Here is a 21,809-nt window from a genome sequence, read left to right on the forward strand (position 1 = left end):
GTTGGTTGTTGTTCACACTTTCGGGCATCCTAAATGGCTCAGTAAGCACAACACAGCAGCACTCTTCTGTCCCTATCTCTTGCTCTTCATTTTTTTTATAACCACCAAGTTAATGCCTGCTCTTAATCCTTAGCTACTGTATTGACTGCTTGCAGCCATCTAGGGCTAACTCCTGATAACAGATTACATGTTTTCTGCAGTTTACCTGATTCATTCTAAAGCTCCTTCAAAGCCCTGCAGGGATTGCTAAATCCCATTCTTTCTCTACCAGTCTTCATTGTAGTTTAAATAGTCTCTATGGCCTTTACAGTTCTCTTAAACATTCCTGTCTTAGATGGTGAGGAAAAAAAGAAAGAGGAGTCTGAAACAGAAGCTACAATAGGTTTGACATAGGAATGTAGGCTTGGACAGGCCACGGTCAACCTTAATGCGTGAAAGCTTTGGGAATGTGCTATGTCCCTGTGTGTACATGGTAGTGCTGACTATATTGGCCTTTGATTCCCTGCAGAGTAGTAGAGGATCCTTTTGACCTGGAAGCTTGGTGCTTGTGAGGGCTTGCAAAGGGCCTTGTCAGGTCAGTAACTATGATCCCCCACTGCTGTTGGCAACCGTGTTATAGCTCCTTTCATAAACTGCATTCTGAAGCAGCCTTTTTCCTGATTCTTCATCTATAGAAGAGCTATTCCCCAACCTCCCTGCTGTGACCATTAAAAATCATCTTATGATTCCCAGCCTAAGTTTATTCCCAGTCAGACTGTAATGCTGATACAGTGGCCTGCCCTGGGCTCACATCCCATTTCTGGTCTGTGCTTTCTGTCACTTTACACTCCTGATCTAGGCTGGCCACTGGTTTTATTTTACTCAGCATTGTGCCTGAGTAGCCGGCTATGACAGTAGAAACCCTGAATGAAGACAGAGGCATCTGAACACTGTTCTTGCAGAATTGACTCACTGGGACATTGACCTTGAAGTAAATACACAGTGCACCCTTCAAGGGGTCCTACCTGTGGGAGACTAGGCAGAAATATTTCTTTCTATATGGAGGAAGTCACAAGATTTACCTCGTCATGTGAGTCTTTTATTTTAGCAGGGAAAACTTATTTTAGCAAGACTGTTGCCTGAAACTAGTGAAATAGCTCTGTTAGGAGTCTCCCAGGTAAAGGGAAGCTGCCCAGGCATGTATTACTGTCCTGGCACATAGGGAGCTTAGAGTCAGTCTTTATGCTTTGGAAAAGAAAATATTCTGCTCCACCCCAATTCATGAGATCTAAATGGATTTAAGTATCTCATGTTCTCTTTTCCTTTCTTCTATAAGCATCTGTCTTCCCATTTGTGGTCTCATAAGCAGTGGTCTCATAAGCAGTGTGTTTGTATAAACTGTGACTTGCATTAGTGTGTTTTTAACTTCTTTTAGGAACTGTTGTGAGTGAGACTGAGGATGCTCACTGATGTGGGGCTTTTTAGCTTTCTCAACCACAGTTTGATTCACTGCTTGAATGCTGTTACCCTGTATTAATCATTTGTACTGTTGAGGCTTCAGATACTGGTGCAGAGTTAAAACCACATTGCACAGGAACTGTTCAAGCAAAAAGTGCATTTGAGTCCTACAGCCAAATAATGGGTTTCAGCAGTTACTGTGCTGAACAATCCAAGTGTTCGGTATTTATGGTATGTATGTTTTAAATGGGATAATATTGTTCAGATAAAGTAGCACGTGTCACATTAGGCCACTGCCAATCTCACTTTGGAAGCCAGAGGGTAATAGAACTGCTCAGTTTTGAATTAATGTAAACTCCTGGTTTGGATTTTCATTTCCAGGGACAAGCTGTTAAAAATGTTCTTTATAGCATTCAAGTGTTCATCATCATAAAGTGAAACATTTTTCATCACACTGGAGAAAAAGCTAGACAGCTTTTCCTTTTCAGATACAGGGATTCAATTATCGGAAACTTGTAAATGCCATTTCAAAAGAGATGTCCTCACTTGGGTTTTGTTTGTTTGCTTGTTTTGGGTGTTTTTTTGTTTGTTTGGGTGTTTTGTTTGTTTCTGTGGGTTTTTTTTATTCCAATAGAAGAAAAAAAAAAACCCAGGACAATTTGGGGACTTTCTATCCAGGGCCATTTTTGGACTAAGAAAATGACAGCATCTATCATAGTTGCCTTGCTAATTATATGTCTGTGGAGTTTGAACCTGAAAGTGCTGTAAAGCCAGCAGAGCAGGAATCCATTCCTTCTGTTTACCCGCAGAATTGCTTGGTCAGTTACAATCAATTAGACCTGTGCATGTACTCTGCATGACAATGTGTAGGTGTCACGGAATGGCTTAAGCCAGCACAGGTAATGTTGCATTAGCAAAATGCAGCTCAACTTGATTTGCTATGCTTATATACCATGTTATTCTTCATTTGTATGAGTAGCATTTAATACAAATGGTGTCTTTTCATTTTTATACAGGCCACACAGAATGTAAAAATTGTTGAAAACATTAAATGTGGAATTTTCCAGTATAGATTTGTACATTCTTTATAGTAAATCTTTGCATTAAAATAGAATCTGATAATGTTACTGATGGACTCTTAAGGAAGAAAGGCAAATCATGTAAATGGAGGAGGATGAATCATAGACACTCTGCCAGACTTAACCTGGTAAGGCAATAGTCTGCAATGGTAATAGGCCACCTATCAAATGCGCAATGTGAAATAAAGACAGTCAATTGATGAGGTCAGTGGGGTTGTCCTGATCAACACCAGCTGAACATCTAGCCAGTATGTTTCAGTCTCTGCTGTGCTGCACCATTCACATGAGAGCTGCCAACTTCTTTTATGGAAGCTATTACTCATACTTCTCAAGGCAAAAGGTTGTTTGAATTGCTGTCATATGTTGGTGGCAACTTTAAATAAGATAAAAAATAAGCAGCTAATAACAATAACTTCCTCCCTGGCAAACCCTGAACAAGTCATTAATTCATTGCAGAAGTTCTGTCAACCATCTGTCAGGACTGATTTAGTGTACTGAATTTGTGCCTCTGTTTAAGAGTGAGCCTTGCCCTGTGCTTGAGTATTATCGAAGGGAAGGCTTAATTCTGCTAGAAGAATTTGATAATACTCTTGCCAGCATTACATGTGGTGGAAACACAAGGTTCTTAGTAAATGCAGCACTTACTAGTTCCACATCTTCACCTAGTTCTCCAGTTAATTTGCCAACAGCTTTCATGTCATAGTTATCTAGGATAAGGGGATTCATAGGAGCTCTTCCTTAATGGAGATATATTTTATTGTCCCACATTTTTATAGGTTAGGGAAATAAAAATTAATGCACAGTCCCCTGAAAAATCTCAGATAATTTACAATTCTTGTGGCCTTAATGAATTTCACTGAGAAATCTAGGGGCTAACACTTTGTTGTCTTGCATTGCCATTCCAAGTAAATTAATATAACAAAAAATGCTTACCTGTGAAGTCCTGACTGTATGCTGTGATCCCCAGAGCCCTTTCAGTGTTTTGTACCATATTGTTCTTGGAGAGAGGTTATGTTCTGGCTCTAAAAGTGGAGTTGGGGGCCATTATCTTTGGTGGATTTGGATGGTGTATTTGACCTTTTCCTTCAGCGAACCTAGGAAGCAGAAGGATAAGAAGAAATAGGTAAAGTATAAACCAAATATGTGTGCTGGATGGAAAAGACTATTTTAAAGGACTGAAATAACGTGTCATGTTGCCCTCCCCTCCCCAATTACCTGTTTAGTAAATGCTAATGTAAGTAAAAATGTGGTGGAAAAATGTCTTCAGTAAGGTATACTCCTGAGGTGGAAGGTTGAACAGATACACAATTCAGCTGAATTCAATTTAAATAACTTGAAATCCAGTTCTTCCGTGTAGTCTTTCATTGTAGCTCTCTGTGTAAAAATATATCCAGAGAAGTTTAAGAAGAAACCTGAAAAAAACAAAAACCCCTATTTTGCTCTTTTCAAGATGAACTATATATTGTAAATATGTGTGTCCTGGCCAGTGCACAGCCTTCTTAGAGTCAGAGGAAGTACTGACAACCTTATGGATTCATGGATTACCTATGGAGAAATAGTTAACATACTCTAATGGGACATCATTGATCAGCATGACAGATGGATCTGCATTTTAAGCTGTAGTTGTATGCTCACTAAAAAGATGTCTGTGCTGATGGAAGAGGTTCTTTCTGTGCACTGCTGTTAATGTCTCTTCTACCTTGGGACACTGACCTCATGGATCTGCAGGCAGAATTCATCTTCACAAAATCGGCAGGGTTAGATTAAATCATCCATTTAATCAGCATAAATTAACCCAGATGTCTTTTCAGAAGCACCCAATGGACTTATCTGCATCACCAGATCTGCAAGGTGAGTTGTCTCAGGCAGAGAGGTGGTGACAAGCAGCTCTGGGCTGGCTCTTATACCAGATAAAGCTGCCTCTGCAGAAGGCCATCTGTCCATGGCCAATTCCAGGATCTCTGGATTGATTCACATACCGGCAGGGAAGTTTCTTCTTGTATTTTCTGTGTGTGATTTTTACAAAGAGCAACAACAAACACTAAAGCTTGATGAACTGTGAAGCTGGCTCTGAACTCATATTGTCACCATCAGAGGAATAACTGAGTGCTACTAGATGCACTAGAAAAATGAAACTGCACTGCATACTTGGAAGAGCTTAATTTTTGACCCTGGGTCTATCACTGCTTTTTTTCCCCAGACTTTCTGCCTCAGTTTCCCTATTTACTTCACAATAGTGCTGTTAGTATTAACTACATAACAGCTACACTTGAGTTTTGTAAAGCTCAGATGTAGAATAGTTGCAAAGCTTTTAAATACGACCTCCCACTGGTAAAAGTCACCTGAGTGTGGTGTGGGTTATCTGTACCTGACCAGAGATTTCTCTTTGGTCACTGAAAGCTGGGGTGTCCTGGTGTCAGAAGAAGCCAGACTGTATGAAGGGAACAGCAAATGAAGTTGATGTGTTTTCTAAGTGCCAGTGGTGGCACTTCAGCCTCAGCCTAGCACTTCTGAACCTGCTAAGCTTTGCTGGAAATAGGTCTTGGCCTCTGAAGATCCCCCTGTTGTGCAAAACACATGATTTGTGTTTCTTAAACTAATCAATGATAAATGAAAATTGCCTAAAAAATGACTACTCCTAGCATGACAAATTCTGTGGAAAGATTTTAGGTTTGAATGGACAAATGCTCCATGAAACATGGCTTGTGTACCTGATTACATACATAACTGTACAGCACTGTGCCGATGACTAGGAATGGCAGCTAATGAATGCAAATTGGCCTCTTACTTAATACTATCAGCTTTTACTCTGGTGAAAAGCTTCTTATCCATGCCAGCGTATGCTTTTTCTGTTTCACACAGTTATTGCCAAACCTTTCCTGGCAAACCCTGCTATGGTACACAGAGGTGCTTGCTGGCTTTCTCCTGTGTAAATTCCCCATAACACTGAGTTGTCAGCAGCTGCCAAGGACTCCTCATCACTTCATGCAGGTGATCTTTGAAGTCTTCCAAAATTAAGCACCTGTCAAAATCCCAACCTAGTAAAATGACTCCAGGGAAAAGCAGAATAAGAACAAAAATTTCATTCCCTTCTCCTCCAGTATATTATGTAAAACACTTTCAGGGTAAAATGCTGCTGGGGTTAAGCCCAAATGTGTCATGATGGCTTACATGGTGTTCTGTAAATAACAAATGTCTAGGGCTTCATCTCAGTCTTCGTAAGGGATGAGCTGTTTTTTCTCCCTGGACCTTGTTCTACCATGTGTGTAATAATAAAGTATATTAAAATATTCAGCTGCAATTTCAGGACTACCTCTTGTCCTCAGCACAGGTACAGCAGCCATGACTTAGGCCCCAAAATTGCTCGTGTTTGATCCTGCTGATGCAATTTTTTCCTTTCTGTTTCACTGTTTTGGACTGCAGAGAATGATTTTCTCTGGCAGAAGAGATCAGATACACTAAATAATCCGTCTTGCTTTTGTGGGGATTAGCAGCAATGTTAATAGCTCTGTTGGCTTCTGAGGCTACAAGGTGGTCGCATGAGTTGGGTTTATTCATCATTTTCAGTGCTGAAGATATCCTCATGGATACTGCAACTGTCAACACATAGAGCTCTAATTTAAGCCATAATGCATAGCTTGACCACTGTTACATTCAGATTTTGGCTCTGTTAAACTGCAGTAGAGGAGAGCCAGGAGTTCAGTAGTGTTTCTGATTAGGTTTCAAGAATACATGGTAAGACACAAGACTGCTGTCTTGCCTCTGGTCTTCCTCAGAACAACCACATCGCTGGCCTTGGTAGGGATATTGGGATGCAAAAGCTGGTGACTGCTTGCATTGATCGCAGTGTCACAATCCTCAGGTGATCTGGAGTTTGGGAATATGGTGTATCTAGAGCTGTGTGTCTGATAGGGATGAGAAGTAGGAAACTGGGTTGGTTTTAGTTGTCAGGAAGAAGAACAGAAAGAGAATTTCCTTATTTTGCATTTCAGATTTTAACATTAAATATAACACTGTAAGAACTGGGAGAGATGTGAGAATCAGAAAGGTGACATCTTAGTTCTTTAATCCTCTTGCTTAGCTGCAGAGAATTCACAATGATAATTCCTTTGCGGCTTTTGTACAGAATCAGTCATACCAATTCACATTTACTTCCGTGTGGCTTGAGGGAAGGAAAATATGGACTTCTGATTCATATCCAATTAATAGTAACTGAGTTTGTGCTTGTGAAATCAAAATTTGCCTCTAAGAAGACATTTTTTTTTTTTTTTCCCAGGGAGGAAGGAGGATGAAGCTAAAATGGGGAATTTTTTGTGGTACTGAGAACCAGGATTTCATGGAGTGCCCATGTTCCTGTAGCTGTTCTTTTCAGCTTTCAGGTTTTTGTGATGGAATGATTAAAAAACCTATTAAAATCAGGGAATCCTGAAATCTTCTGAAGAAAATGAAAGCAGCAGTTTACTCCAGTAAGAAAGCTTAGCACCCTGTTTGGATTCTTCCACGCTTTACCAGAGCTGCATGCAGCAGCTTACGGAAAACAAACACCTTTCCCCAGGGGCTGTATAAAACAAAGTCGCAACCTTATACAGGAGCCAAATACATTGCATTCCTGAGGCTGTGGATCATGGCATAACAAGATTACCAAACTGGACTTTTCAGAGGCTTCTCTCTCATAAATCTGCTTTATGCATGCTCTTGATCCGTTAGCTGTGCTTGGTAGATGCTCCCAAGGACTTTAACTCCCGTTAGGTAAAGAGGCCATGAACAGCACAGCCAAGAAAAGCCAATTAGCCCATAGGCAAGTCAGCAAGATCAGAATTTGTTAGGAGAGCAGGTGTGCTAGGCAAGCACTGCTAACCTGCTAAACCTATCATTACGTGCTTCTTGAGAGAGGTATTTTTTCCTAGTTGCATTGATGCTGCTTATTGCCAAGGAGCTTACACTGTGCAATTATGCCGTAAGAACAACTTGCCTTTTTATTTCGTTAAGGGGCAGTAAGATATAAGTGAAATGTACTTCCTTAGTTAAACTGCCTGGTGGTTTACGAAGTCTGAATTAGGGAGGAATAATAATAAATAAATTACCTAAAGTGACCTGTGTTCATTTGTACCTCCCACATTTTATCTGAATCAGTGTAATCAGTATACGTTAGGGACAAATCAGTATGTAAGCAGCGCAGCCAGTGTTCTTACTGATACCATTCATTACATCAGGAATGTTTTGTGTTGCCAGGTGCCAAAGTCTGAAAAGACACTGGGAACAAGTGATGTGCAGAATGTCTTTTTAAAAGGAGTAAGGAAAAAAAAAATCTAGCCTCTTTCACTTTTGTGTAATAAGCTCTATACTAATAGCACAATGGTATGTGCTATTAGTAAAAATATATCCTTTTTTCAGTAATGCAAAACAAAAAGAATCCTGTTTATACTTGCAGAGAAAATACGTATCCATGCCATGCCGCTAAAGTATTTGTATTTTGCCACGGGGACTTATTTTATGCTTCAAATAAATTCGAAGAGAGGCAATCAGATGAAAGCACTAACTTTAAAGGGCAAGAATTTCATCACCGGGTCTAGCTCAGAGTCTCTTGGCAATTGTGCCAAGTCAGAAAAATATCTAAGATTAAAACAATAATTAATTGGCTTAATGGTTCTTTGTGGCGTAGTCAAAAAAAGAAGACCCTGAACTACAGTATTACTGCACTAATCTCAGTGGTTCACCTGGAGCTCCAAATCATGTGTTTCATGAGAAAGGCTTACTTACAAGACCTTGCTTGAAAGGTTCATCACCATGTATGGGTAGGAGAGTAGGCTTTTCTATTTGTCCTGTGATCACATGAAGTTTCTTGATTCTTCAAGCCATATACCAAAATCTTCATATTGATAAAGAAAAAGAAATCTTCTGTTTCTCAGTGATGAGAGGGATGTCCCAGATGCATTCCCAAGCAGGAGATGGTGATAACTTCTCAGGGCCCCTGCCCTTGCTCAGTTTGAATACAGAACCATATGGGATATTAATAGGCCCCATGGGACTCCATCATTTCAGCCTTAGGAGTTCCTGTGGGTTCTGCTCCCACATCTGGGGATTACTCAGTAGCCTGGTTAATGATTCATAGCTGTGGCACAGGAGCTGCATCTAAGCTCTCTTCCAGGTAACCTGTGACTCAAGAGCCGCAGCTTGGCCACTCCATCACTGAATTATTTTCCACAAAAGTAGGTGTTGCACAGTTGCAAAGAGGAAGTCTTCTCTCTTGCTTATTTCTTACCATACTGATGTGGGTGTTTTGAAAATAAACTTCAGAGTTTAAGTGCCAGATCAATTTTGTTCATACATGCTGATACAACGTACAGAAGTCATGCATTTCATTGTGAAATCTGTGGTGTGATGCTATGGGACTCAGTGCAATCAACATAAGGTGTGATATCTCACAAATTACCCTGCCAGCATAACTCTCACCTCAGCTGAGCTGAACAAAAGATCTACTTTTAATGTGTGATGCTACAAAGATAGCACGGCTTAAACAAAGTGTTGGATTCCGACAACCATTTGTACATTGTTACATCTATAACAACCTGGTACTTCTGATTCAAGCTTTGTATCTGTCTTGAAAATGGAAAGCTTTTGCAGACAGAGCCATACTTAAAGAACAGCAATCCTTAAAAGTTTATTCCAGAGATACTTCTAATTGTTCTTCCATTTCTACAGTTAGAATTGGTGCCGTATGTCTACTGGTGCTGTAGACATCGTACTGTTTCTTTTCAATTCGCATTGTGTTAGAATATTACAATTACAATGCAAATATTACAGTTACTACAGTAACACAACGCGAATTGAAAAGAAACGTAAGTATTTTCAGTTTCCATTTCTGTTCACACCGTGTTACACTGTGAATTGACACATTCTTCACTGCATTCATTGAACATGTTCCTGATACAAATGGGTATAAATAAGGACAGTCACATCTGCTTTGTGCTCTGGCATGGCAGAAACACTTAAGTGCCTTTATAGAGCACTTTTCATTATAATATCCAAATTTAAGGCAGCAATAAAGTAAGGATGAACATGCATTTTCATGACTCTTCCATGATTTACAGGAGCTTTGTGAGCTCATGTTGTAAGAGCCAGCAAAGCTTTGCATTTTCAAAGGGGTTTTATCTTCATACAAATCCAGGGAGTGGTCCAGATGGACACCATCCCATTTCCTCAGTCAGGAGTGCTCTGTGGTCACTCTTCAAAACCTATTTTAGATAAAATAGATATAAACCAGTTTCATGTGAGAGAGTACCCTACGGAGACACTGGCTTTGCCTGCAGTAGTTCTGCATCTCCCCTCTGGTTGTAGTGCGGAGCACAAGGTGCAGAGACACACTTGCCCAGTAATGGTAATAAAAGACACACTCTGTGACCTTCGTGAGGGGCTCCCACTTACCACTATTTTTCCTCTCTCTGACACATGGTAAGAGCCTCTGAACTTTTTCTTCTCTCAAGTGTGGTGTTGGCCTGAAATGGATGCAGTGTGGGGAGCCTCATGATCTTCATCTTCTTTTCTAGATCAGGTCAGAGAACTTTTCTGTGGCTCTTTCCTATTAATTTCCCACATACTCTGTAAATTATTAAGATGATAAGATGTATCAGTCTTGCAAATTTTAACAGGAATGAAATTATGGCTGGAGAATAAAACATTTCACATGTGTAAATTGGCTTTCTCTGCAGCCTTTTTGTGAAGGGAGGGAATCACTTACCTTGCTTAACCTTAAAACCTGCTTCGTCAGGGAGCTGTAGGTCAGAGAACCACCAGAGGTTGAGGAGCTGGAGGACAGCCAGAGGAATGTAAGTGCTGTGTGACATGATAAGCAGTGAAAACAGATTAAATCTCGCATGGAAAAAAGCCAGTTTTCATTCATTCTGTGCTGTCATTACACTCACGGAAAACCTCATTGGTGTGACTTGTCCATGGAAGAATAGCTGCAAATGCTCTAGTCTGGTGTAGTGTGTGTATATAACTAGAGTTCTAGGGCTGAAGGATGTTTTTCAAGGCCTTTCATGATTTTTGCAGTCATTTGATGTGAGTTTGAGGACTCATTACACCTTTAGAAGACAGGAGGCAACTACTTTCCTCCAGTACATTTGACTGGGAGGTCATATGTATGTGGCCCACTGCTAAAGCACTTACAAAAGCACATCTGCACAAACCCGGTGATTCATTCTAGTGCAAAACTGCACAAGGATACACAGTGTGCTTACTTAAGGCAGAGGCATAGTTGTTCCATGAAAGTGTACAGAGTTATTGCAAATACCTAGTAATTAATTTCCCACAAAAGACAGTAGTGGCTGGAAGGAGCCCTCACAGGCTGTAAGGTAAATAAACTGAGTGTTAATAGCTCCCAGGTAGGACTGCAGAGCACCACTCGGAGGGTATTTTTCAGGAAAGTTTTCATGTGGCTGTCACCACTTAATAGTCCCTGGCAGCAGGAATGCTATTTGCTCTGAAAGTCCTTGAACTATGAACGTAGAAGGGTGGTTTTTTGCATGTGTGTGTTTCACTTTTTGATTTAAAGGGTATATTCTTTCCTTAAATTTAAAAGTCTTTCAAAGATCAAGAATATACAACCTTATAGAAAAGGAAAACACTCCAACTAGGACAAAGCGTAGACCATAAAATATTTTTAGGTATGTGACATGTTTTAAGTTAAGTTGTGAGTGCAAAATAATGTGTGCGCTGTTGATCAAACAACCAGAGTCCAAGATCATGTACTTTTCAGCGTGTTCAGGGACACAGTTTGATCTACTCCTGTGTAAAAGTTCCCTCCTCCTTATATAGCTAGCAGCAAACGGGCATAGAGTCACAGCAGTCCCTGCTGGCTTCCTCAGAAGGAAGCAGATATCCAGAAAGGTGCTGTGATCTTTACCTTGGCCTGTGTGCATGGATGATCTGTTCTGGTGAGCAACTGGCACAAGAAATGCTCTTGCTAAGAAATGAATGAGTCCCAAAGCATCCTTAACCAAGGTGCATCTGAGGTTGGCCAGCCTAGGAACAACTGAAAACATTCTAGCCGTGCACAGAGAGTTTTAATTTTACTCTCCAATTTGCCCGTATTTCTGCTCTTTCAGGGGTGCTAATATAAAAGTCACATAAGAGAATACTCCACTAGCAAGTCCCAGTGGATCAAATTGTTCCATCATTCCATTGCAGTCAATGGAGTTTTCTTGAGGATCAACTCAGTAACAAAACTGAACCACCCAGCTTGACTGTGCAACAGGAGAGTGCTCACTTTGCATGGATGTTGGTTTTAAAACAACTTTAAAAGCGCTCCATTATGTTACAAAACTGCGTGTGACAGTTCTTGTCACTTAGCGCTTAGGAAACTTGTAGGAAGAAACTTGCAGGGAAACTTGCTACTTCCTTATAGCATGTAATCAAATTCTGCAGAAGCAGCACAGCCAGTGCCTCTAGTGCTGCTTCTAATGTGTGATGCAGGTCAAAGGCCTCAGCTGTCCTAGCACAAAGGAGTTTTGGCTTGTACACGCTGATAGGTAACTCATTTCTGCTGGTGTTGCATGCTCTAATGAGGTAATAGAGAGAGAAGCCTGCAAAAAACAGTGGATTACAAAGAGCAGGGTCGCAGGTTTCCTTGTGCACCTTCTGCAGGCTGTTTATCATTAGCTCTCCTGCTTTTCTAGAGTGCCTGCTTTTACACAGACTGGGGAACAGGTACCTCTCATGCTGAAGGGCTGAAAGGAGAGCAGCGGAGTCAATGTGCCTCACCGTTATCTCAAAGATAACTGAGAATTCGTTGAAAAATTATTTTCGAGTTTCTAATATGCTCTACTGCTAATATGGGAGGTATAACTTGTTCATTTCCTGCTTTTGAAGAATTTACCCGTACACGTTAAATTACCTCAATCTAAAATCGCGGTAGTTTCATCGAATTTAAGCATTTTGCTGGTGCCATCAAGTGGCAAAATGTTGAATTGCAGAATTGCAGCAGCATCCAAATTCACAACCTGGTATCTCTTAAAACAGCAGCAGTGAGGAAAACAGTACTTGCCAAGCCTCCTCCGAAAATACATCCCTCTGTATATATACACACACCAGAAAACATGGTCTAAAATGCACATGGTGTTGTGGTTACTTCAGTTGCTTCAGTTTGATCTGAATTCTAACTAGTGGAAAGGCTAATATTTTTGAGTATTTCCTAGTTGATAAGTATGGACAACCTGCAGAGCAAACTCAGAGACCCTTGCTGAAGAGACACTAAACTGGAGGGTCACAATGCCATACTCTGAATTTCCTTCACAACTGTGTTTGCTCTGCTTTGTTACTAATCTGGTTTTGGAGACCATGGCCCTTCAGATTTCATGTGGTGTCTGCACTTCATATCACATGTGTGTACTATCACCAGAGTGGAATGAATGTTCAGTTTGCTGTTATATGCACTAAATTCACAATCTGGTTAACGCACAGTTTAAACTTACAGTTCACCATTCATACGCACGTCACTTTTATTCTGCTGAGTGACATCACAGTATTGCTCAGTGGGAAGGCCTCTGTGCAAAAAGAAAGCGTAAATTTATAAGGCTTATGCACTATTTGCTTATAAATAAATTGATATGTTTTTGTCTTGATTTCTCAGATACCCTTAATATCAAAACTCATAGGTGTGTGGAAGTGTGTCCTGGGTTTCAAAATCTAAGTTGTGCAGGACTGGATCTTGAGAGGTGCTGAACACCCATGCCTGAATCCAAAGCTCCTGAGAACACTGATCATTTCCCCCTGTGAAAGCCTGACCCTTACAGCCCCACCCCATGCACACGTAACACTCAGTAGGAGCTGTGGGAATGCCTCGAATGGATGCATGTTCCAACTTTTGGCTCTGTGAGGAATTATTCCTACATTATAAGGATCACTTTCATCTCTTTCTGATGCCAAATCCAGCCAAACTGCATGGTGCTTTTCACTGAACACAGTCTAAAGAGAAGATGGCACCAAATATGTCTTTGAGTTTAAATAATGGAAAAACAAAGCAGTTGTTAGTATGGGACATCAGGTAAAAAAAACAAAACACAACCCCAAAACCAACACAACAGAAGAGAGCAAATGGGAGTGTCAAAATGAAGGAAATGCAGTTGGAAAAATCAGCCATAACCAGTAGGATTTTCCTGGTCTGACCTGGCCTTGCTAAAGCTGAGCTTCGCCCAAAGCATGTAATCAAGTGTCTGTTACTGAAAGAAATGTGTGGCCTTCACTGCATGGCTGAAGAAAAGATGCTGGTTGCAAGAATGGGAGAGAAATGATGCTGAATCAGAAGGTTTTTTTTGACTTTTATGTCTGGTTTGCGAGCTCCCAAAGCTTGGGGTTTTAGAGCAATCCAACAGGAATATGCTCATAATATTCCAGGTATAACCACAAGTTCAGAATGGTTATTGTCTTCCCTTCCTCTTCAAGAACTTCCCCATATTAACACAGTCTAGCATAATGTGTGTTTCTGTGCCACAATGCTGTCAGTTGAGCAATGCAGGCATCAGTCTTCCAGCTGTTGTGCAAGGCTGTGTTCAGAAGTGCTGAGCACGTCCATGTTAAACTAAAGTCACTGAGGTTCCCTTCCTTCCTTCTCTGCCCCATCACACCATGGTAGCACTTAACTTCCATCCCAGACGTCAGGTCCCCTGCACCCTTCTGGCAGGACAGCTGGTGCTGGGGGTACTCCCCTATGACAGTGCCACAGGAGGGTGCTTCTATGGTGCAGCAGCGCTCACTTTAGAGCCAAATTCAGGGATTTTAGAGGTCTGAATTCTGTTCTGGGTTGATCAATGTATATGTAAGATTGCCATGACACAAATTCTCCTTCCAGCATTAAAACGAAAACATACTAACCTGGAAATGCTCAGCCTTTGCCTAGTTTGACTACTGTGCTTGCACTTTTCACTGCTTTTGTGTTTGATGCATTGGGTGGCATGGCTCACTAAGTAATACTAATCAAATCCAGAAGATTTGACATCTTTTGGAGCAGTGTCTCTGCAAAGTGCAGAGTGTTTCAGCAAAATACTGTGTAGAGATTTGTGGATACTAGTATATCCCCCCATTAACATTTTGGGAATTGTGGAAAGAGTAGATTCCTAAATTGCCCATTTTTGGAACGCAGATGTCTGTACATCTCGGGCTAACCTGCTAGCTGTCGGTTGCTATTCTTGTTAAAAACACTTCACTTAAACATTCTGACTGTGAGAAGACCTTGGCCAAGGGTCTACATCACTGTCACAAGGCTATCATGTTCTTTAACAAACGTCCGTGGAGACTTATCCTTTGAATTGCTCCCCAGGAAAGCTTGCAAAAGTGAAGGGATTCCATGAAGTCTATATCTGAAAGAAAAAATAAACACAAACCAAAATGTCTTTCAATGGAAGCAGCAGTGATGGCTACCTGATATCTTTTAAACAATGACAACTTGGTTGGGTTTTCTTGGCGCTTAGTTATCTGAGCCTTATTCTGGGTGAGAATTATTCATTCTGTTATGGTGAACTGTCACTAGGAGAAGTACAGTGGTGACTGGCAATTGTTTGATGAACTTGAATCAAGTCTATTATGTTTTGATCAGTGATAGGAAGAAAGGTGATAGAAATGTGCAGCACATACACATGTGTAATTGAGTCTCAGCTGCTAGCATGTAGATACCTGCACTGGCCCTTCAGTACTGCACTCATACTGGCATATGGGCAGTGAATATATGCAATGACACAGATGAAAGCTTTAGCATCTAATTCACACTGATTTCAGCATTTGTTATTTGTGCCTTTGAAAAGCTCCTCTCTCCATCTCTAGAGAGGCATGAGAAACATTACTGTTTAGTAGCTGTAATTCACACTGAATGCAAGCTGTGTCAGGCACTTCACATGGATGTGCTAGTGGCTGAGGACAGTCAGTACATTTCCGCACATCTGTGTCATTTGAGATCAAGCAGTTTGATGTGTTTAGATGCGTGTTCGCCTTACATAGTTTTGATTTAGTGTTGTGAAGATTGACACCAAAATCACAGAACGTTTAAAGGAATACTTCTTGCCTGCAAGAAGTACGTCATTGAGCTCGACTAGGAAGAGATACCCATCAGTTATTTGCCAGTACAATGTGTTTGCATTGTACAGTGAACCAAATATGAATCTGGTGAGCTATAGACTACTGAAAAGCTTTTCTGTTTTTAAGTTTCTGAAGGAGCTCAGTCATCCATTTCTTCTATCTAAAGCCTTATTTCCCCTTTTTGAAAGTAGGCAGGCAGATGCCAAGTCACCTGCATGGCTGTAGTGGTTGTATTCATTAAGCTGACTCTGAAAACATTAATAAATCATTCCTGTTGACTTAGGTTATTAAGTTGCAGTCCTTTACCTTCGGCAGAAAGAGAAGCATTGCACACAAAGATCTGATCATCCATTCAGCCCAAACAGACTCTGTTAAGCTTAAAATGCTTCCAAGTCTCCTTCTCCTAAAGAAACATTTATAGCTAATATTGATCCAGTGATACTGAAAATCTCAAGGACACAGATGAAAGTGTCTCTGCCCAGAGAATATCAAAAAGGGCTAGAGTGAACAAAGTTTTAGAGTGCATCATGAGCAGTCGGTAAGAACCTCAGAAATATAGTCAATGTAGTCAATTATTTAGTAGAAACTATTGCCATTTCTAACTTCCACAACTGTAGATTTATTCTGTCAGTAAGACAGAAACTAAGATTTGATTTTGCTAACAAATAACATAAAATCTCAGGTGAAAGAACACTGGAGGACTTGAGGCTAATGATGGAAACTGATATGTATGCAAAAAAAAATATAGAAATTTAGGTTAAAAAAAACCCCCAAGAGTATTAAGCATCAGGGAGGTTCAGCTTTCCAGAACTTTAACCACTGCAGGAATTCTGCCATATCTGCCCCCTAGCTAACAATAGAATTGTGCCTGTAAAGTACAGTAAAAATGCATTGATTCCTGAAACTTCCTGAATACACACTGAGGACTGTGAAAGCAAAATGCATCTTCCTGTAGTTTTAAATTCTAATTTTAAAGTTTATCGCAGTCATTCTAGGCCAACTTGTAATCGAGGAAAAGAAGTTCAAAAGAGGAGTTTATCAAAGGATAACATGATAAATGTTGGTGATAAGTTTGCGAAAGGTCCTCATTTATTCCAAATTAGAAATAAAATATACATGCTTTTATTCTTTATGAGTGCTATTTCAGGAGATTTTGAGCCCTAAACCTGCATATATATACATACGTATATAGATAGGTAACATATTTTAGCAGTCCTTTTTTTTCAGCTGCATTTCCCAGGGAACTGACAGACTACTGCACATAGCAGAAAGCACTTTCTTTCCTTAAAACAGAAAGAAAAAATTGTGTTTTGCCAGAAGAACTTAACCATTAGAAAATACTTTTAGTAACAGGGAATGGATATCAAATAGTTTGAATGGAATCATTTTCAAGTTCTGGTTCTAGAGTGTTGGGTGGTCTGCTATGGTGTCTACATGAGCACTGTGGGAATCTTCTACTGATGACAGATTCAAGTACTAGTGGCTTGCAAAGACACAAATGTTAAGAGTTGTTGATTCATGATCTGGAAGTGGGCAAGAAACAGAAGCCAGACTTCCATTCCAGCAGGACTGCTGTGGGTTTGGAATGTAATGCAGTTCTGAGGCCATGCTATTCAGACCCTAGCAGAATTTCCTATATATCCAGCTTTCTGATAAATGTATTTTTGGCTGCCAGACTTACAGCTGGGACCTATGACTAGTAGCTTTTTTTGTCCCTGCCTGTTGCACATATAGGGAGGTGCCACACAGTTCACAGCTGCTTTTTGCAGCTCAATCACAGTAGCTGCTCACTGAGGCAGGGATCTACACCACCAAATCCACAATGTATATACAGACTTACACCCATCTGCAGTCATACCCATCATACCAACACCAGCTCCACTGATAGGTAGTAGTCCGTACCCCTTCCTCAAAAGGGTTCTGAACACATACATCCCATGTCTCTGCAGCTACACTAGTCCAAAGCCACCACACAAATCCTAAAATCTGCCTTCATCTCCAGAAACAGTTAATAGCACAGCATTTCCAGGTGGCTGGCTTGGGAATCTCAAGTTCCCAGCCCTTGACACCTGTATTTAGCAGTAGGATACAGAACAAGGGTTAAGGCATCCCTATGAACAATGTTCTCTGGACACTGTCCAATGCGTGCAGAAGGACATCCACTGTCTGTCCATTGCTGCTCCTGGCAAACTGGCTCAGTTCCTTGGCAGAAGAAGCCAATGGGGTTATAGTGCAGTGAGGCCACTCCAGCTAGAGGGCTGACAGTAGGTAGGGGAAGATAGCAGTAGAAGAAAGAGGATGAAGTCAGGTTGAGCCAGGTGCTGGCAGGACCAAAGTTCCAAGTCCTTATTCATCCAGGAGAAATCACCCACAAAGGAAATCACTGGTTTCCAGGGTGATGTCTCTCCAAAGCAGGAAACATGATAATTCACATTTCATCCCCAGAGCTTTCAGAAATCCATGGCTAAAAGAATGAATTATCTCACTATGAGCCTCTTGATGAGGAAGAGCTTCCAGTGGGAGAAGGCAGGTATGTATATGAAGATGATACATTCATGTACTGATGAATGACACCTAAGTAAGAATTAATTTCTAAATGTAACAGCCTTCAAATATTGTGTTTACTGTGCCCCAAAGAGATATTATTCCAAAACGGGAGACAGTATCTGGGGAGTAGCTGCTCTTATCTCAAGTTTTATTGTCTCTCTGTCTTCAGAAGAAAAGGTTAATGGGAAACTGTGTGTCCTGGTTTCAGCTAGGATTGTTAATTTTCTTCCTAGAAACTGTTACAGTGCTATGTTTTGGCTTTAGTCTGAGAATAATAGGGCAGAACTGTGCACTAAGCCTATGTCCTTGTTCAGTGCAGTGCACTGTGAGTATGCTTTGGCCTGTATTCTGGTAGTATTTGATATCACAGTGAGAGGGTGTTTGGATCATTTGAGGTGACACACGGTGAGGCAGCTGGTGATGGCAGCAGATGGTTGCCTTGTGCGTGAGAGGGAGGATGTTAGAGCGCAGTTGGGAGCTGCGATCTGAGACATGTAGGTGATGTGCTGTTTTACCTCTCCTGAGCAAAGCGGTCAATAGAGCCACAAGCCAAACCGAAAGCCAGTTCATTACAGAAAGTTTAATTGGGAAGAACTGAGTAAAGTCATGTGGGTGTCAGTTCAATTCTTGACAAACCACCTGAGCCAAGACCATTTCGAATAAGGCATGCAGCACATCAGCAGGACTTCCCTGAACTGCCACTTCTTATTCCCATTCTTGGAGACACCGATATTATTTGCTTAGTTCTTGTGTGGGATTTTCACACCACCCTTCAAGACAGTTGGACCTGGCCACTGGTGGAGTTTGGATTCCGGTTAATTGACTTGCTGGGTGTTTCTGCCTTCTTGTGTTTGACAGGCATGGTGATAGATTTTGGTCTGGTTTACTTTCTTCTGCTGATCTTTCCTTTCAGTGTGGCTTTTGTTTGAGTTGAATTGGCATCAAAATAAATGGATGTGTTTGAGAAGAGTGTTTTTGTTCTGGTGTTTCTTTCACCAGCCAGGGCAAAAGTAGCTGGAAGCCCTGCTTTTCTTGGAAAAGGAGTGTGAAAAAGCTGGAAGTAAGTCATTTGGCAAGTGATAATACATAAATAGCTTTTCTGAATACCTATTAAATGCACTGTTGTATTGCTATTATCCAGTAGAGCCAGTAATTGGTTTATTATGATTTTGGACCACTGGTTTGTTTTTAACATGGATGAGTTGGCTGTCACATTAAAGTGAACTGCACTTTAATGTCGGTGCCATGTACAAGTGATACAGCTGTACCAGTAATTCCCAGAGTTCACAAGTTTAATACATTCTGAAAAAAACAAAAAAGTATTTTCTATATTTCCTTTTCGCGCTTCATGGTATCTGGAGCTGGATGTATGGAAAGGCTCAGCAGAGCCTTTTCCTTCTTTCATTTATTATTCAACTGTTGAAAAACTCTGTTATTTCCTTCCAAAAAAATATATGGAAGATTTAGAGTTGTGGTTTTAAGATACTATGGGAATGACCTGCCTCAGCCTGCCTTAGTTGTCACTATAGAGGGTGTGCTTAGCTGGAGGAAAAAGGATTAGGACATTACTTCTACCTGCTAAATCTTCACACAGAAGAGGTCATTCAACATGTAAATCTATCAGTACCTAAGCTGGGTGTATCTCTGCCACCTGCATCTCCAGGTTAGTGAGTTTCTTTGAGAAACAGCTAATTGGGAGCACTAAGGTCCCTGAGACCTCTCTATATAGCTCCCTTACCAGGCTACATCAGGACAGAGCTCTTTTAACCTTCCAAGTGACTAATGCAGAAAAGATGACGATTTGCAGAGGTAGTTACTAAACCAGTACCTCCTCTACACTGAAAAATTACATGCTTCAGGTGGTGTAATGTGACATAACCAGTGGAAAGGGAAAATTTCTAACTGATTAAAACTGTGTTTCTGTTACCTTTGTGGTGGTGTGCTGAGATAAAGTGAGAACAGCTCAGCTAAATAGGGAGAAAAGTAATTTATCTAATTCATGTTTCCCCCCTAGTTGTGACGGAGAAACTAGAGGGATGTGAGCGTTTCAGTGGACTGAGATGTCGTTCTCCGGAATTCTCACTGATTTTGATATCTATGATGCTGTGAGAACTGCACATGCAGCTGGATCCAAATGGAGCCAAAGCAAGCTGCTTATTGAAGTGAGAAATGATACATATTCTAACCCTTAAGCCAGTGCTAAAAGGCAGAAGTTAGCATTGGTATACAGCTTAATACAAAGAAATGCTTTACTGAGGCTTTATGTCAAACGCCACTGTGATTTCTTTTTTTAATTGTACTTGTTCTAGGCATAGTTATTTAGAGGTGGAAAGTTGAGTGTGACCAGACTTTGTTAACATCGAAACTTCAAGAGGTAGCTTTTGTAAAGCTAACCGTGTAGTTCGCGTGTTCGTCAGCCCTCCAGCACCCTCTTACGGCAGTTCCCAGCCCAGGTTCTGTCCACGGTTCGCCTCAAAATCAAGCTTTACAAGGAATGTTCTTTCTGCCCTCTCGTGGCCACAGGTCAGTTCTGCAGCGGCGGGGATTTCAGACCTACATTGCGTTTTGATAACCGCAAACGTCTTGCTTTTGCTTTAGAGAACACACATAAAATTGTGTATCTCCGGGACAGGTTTTTCTGTATACAGTGCTTTTATGTACATCTTTCATTTGAGTACAGCAGTTGGCTGTTTGGATTGTCAGATTAGCTGCACACAATTTCCTTAGTTTTATGTCCTAACCCAGAATATGAAGATGTGACTTGCATGTTCAAAGAATCAAGTAAGAACCATTTCTTTCCTGTCAACTAAGGTAATTTTAGTTCGTTGGTCTGTGCCTCACTTTTGGCCTGCTTACATAAAAAACGCTGCATAGTTGCACGTGACAGCTTCTTTATGCTTTCACTGATTCTTTGGTTTACTTGTAAGTTAAATTGCACTCACTTTCCATGTCATGTCAATCAATCAGTAAATATATTGATTAATTTAGATTTATCCCAGTCTGAGGTCAGGATCAGGCCACACTGCCTGTTTATGTTGTATACAGTTTAATTATCCCTTGTATGAATAATGCTATCAAATACAGGCTTACAGAAGGTTGTATCATTTCAGTTAAGACTGCTGCTTATCACATTTTTCTGACAAGTACACAGAGCCAGAATAGGTAACACATGCATGTACAGTGATGTCTCTAGTGCTTGTTAGCTGGTGAGGATCTGAACAAGAGATTCTGTAGCAGGCGTGTGAGAGCATATAATGCAATAATGATTTAAGAAAGCAATTATACAAACCAAGAATAGATTATTCACAGTCAAGGTAGTACTAATAAAAGAGAATATTTTGCTATTATACATTGATAAATGGAAAAAGAAAGCCATTACTTTATACATTACCTGTTAACTTTCACCTACATGCCCCTTTCACAGTCAGCCCAAGATACCATCTCCTCATCTCTGTGCTTTCTTGGGTAACTAGGAAAATCCCCACTGCACAGGCACAGCCTGTGCTGCTGTTGTGCTAGTGCCAAACCGTGCACCATCTGCGCTTAGCAGGGAAGGAAGTAAGACCAGAAAGAGTTTATCACTAGTTACACATTTGAGATGAGGGTGGGCTCTGCAATCCTCCAGGCCACCCCAGGGATTCATAAATTCATATGCAGTATAAATGTCTGCAAGAATAC

General features: G+C 40.7%; 1 protein-coding gene across 1 annotated transcript; it reads right to left on the reverse strand.

The window, feature by feature from the left end:
* Positions 1 to 815: 815 nt before the first annotated feature.
* Positions 816 to 21,668, reverse strand: SPMIP4 (sperm microtubule inner protein 4). The gene is given in 9 exon segments (XM_062622583.1): positions 816 to 1,034; positions 3,162 to 3,253; positions 3,450 to 3,619; positions 3,980 to 4,061; positions 6,277 to 6,445; positions 7,533 to 7,566; positions 12,989 to 13,060; positions 20,568 to 20,723; positions 21,541 to 21,668. Coding segments are annotated over 9 exon segments (1,080 nt in total). The 3' UTR covers positions 816 to 857.
* Between the last annotated feature and the right edge of the window lie 141 nt (positions 21,669 to 21,809).

This window comes from Pezoporus occidentalis, unplaced genomic scaffold, assembly GCF_034315485.1.
Source record: "Pezoporus occidentalis ecotype Australia unplaced genomic scaffold, CSIRO_AGI_Poc_V1 ctg243, whole genome shotgun sequence".
Taxonomy (NCBI): domain Eukaryota; kingdom Metazoa; phylum Chordata; class Aves; order Psittaciformes; family Psittacidae; genus Pezoporus; species Pezoporus occidentalis.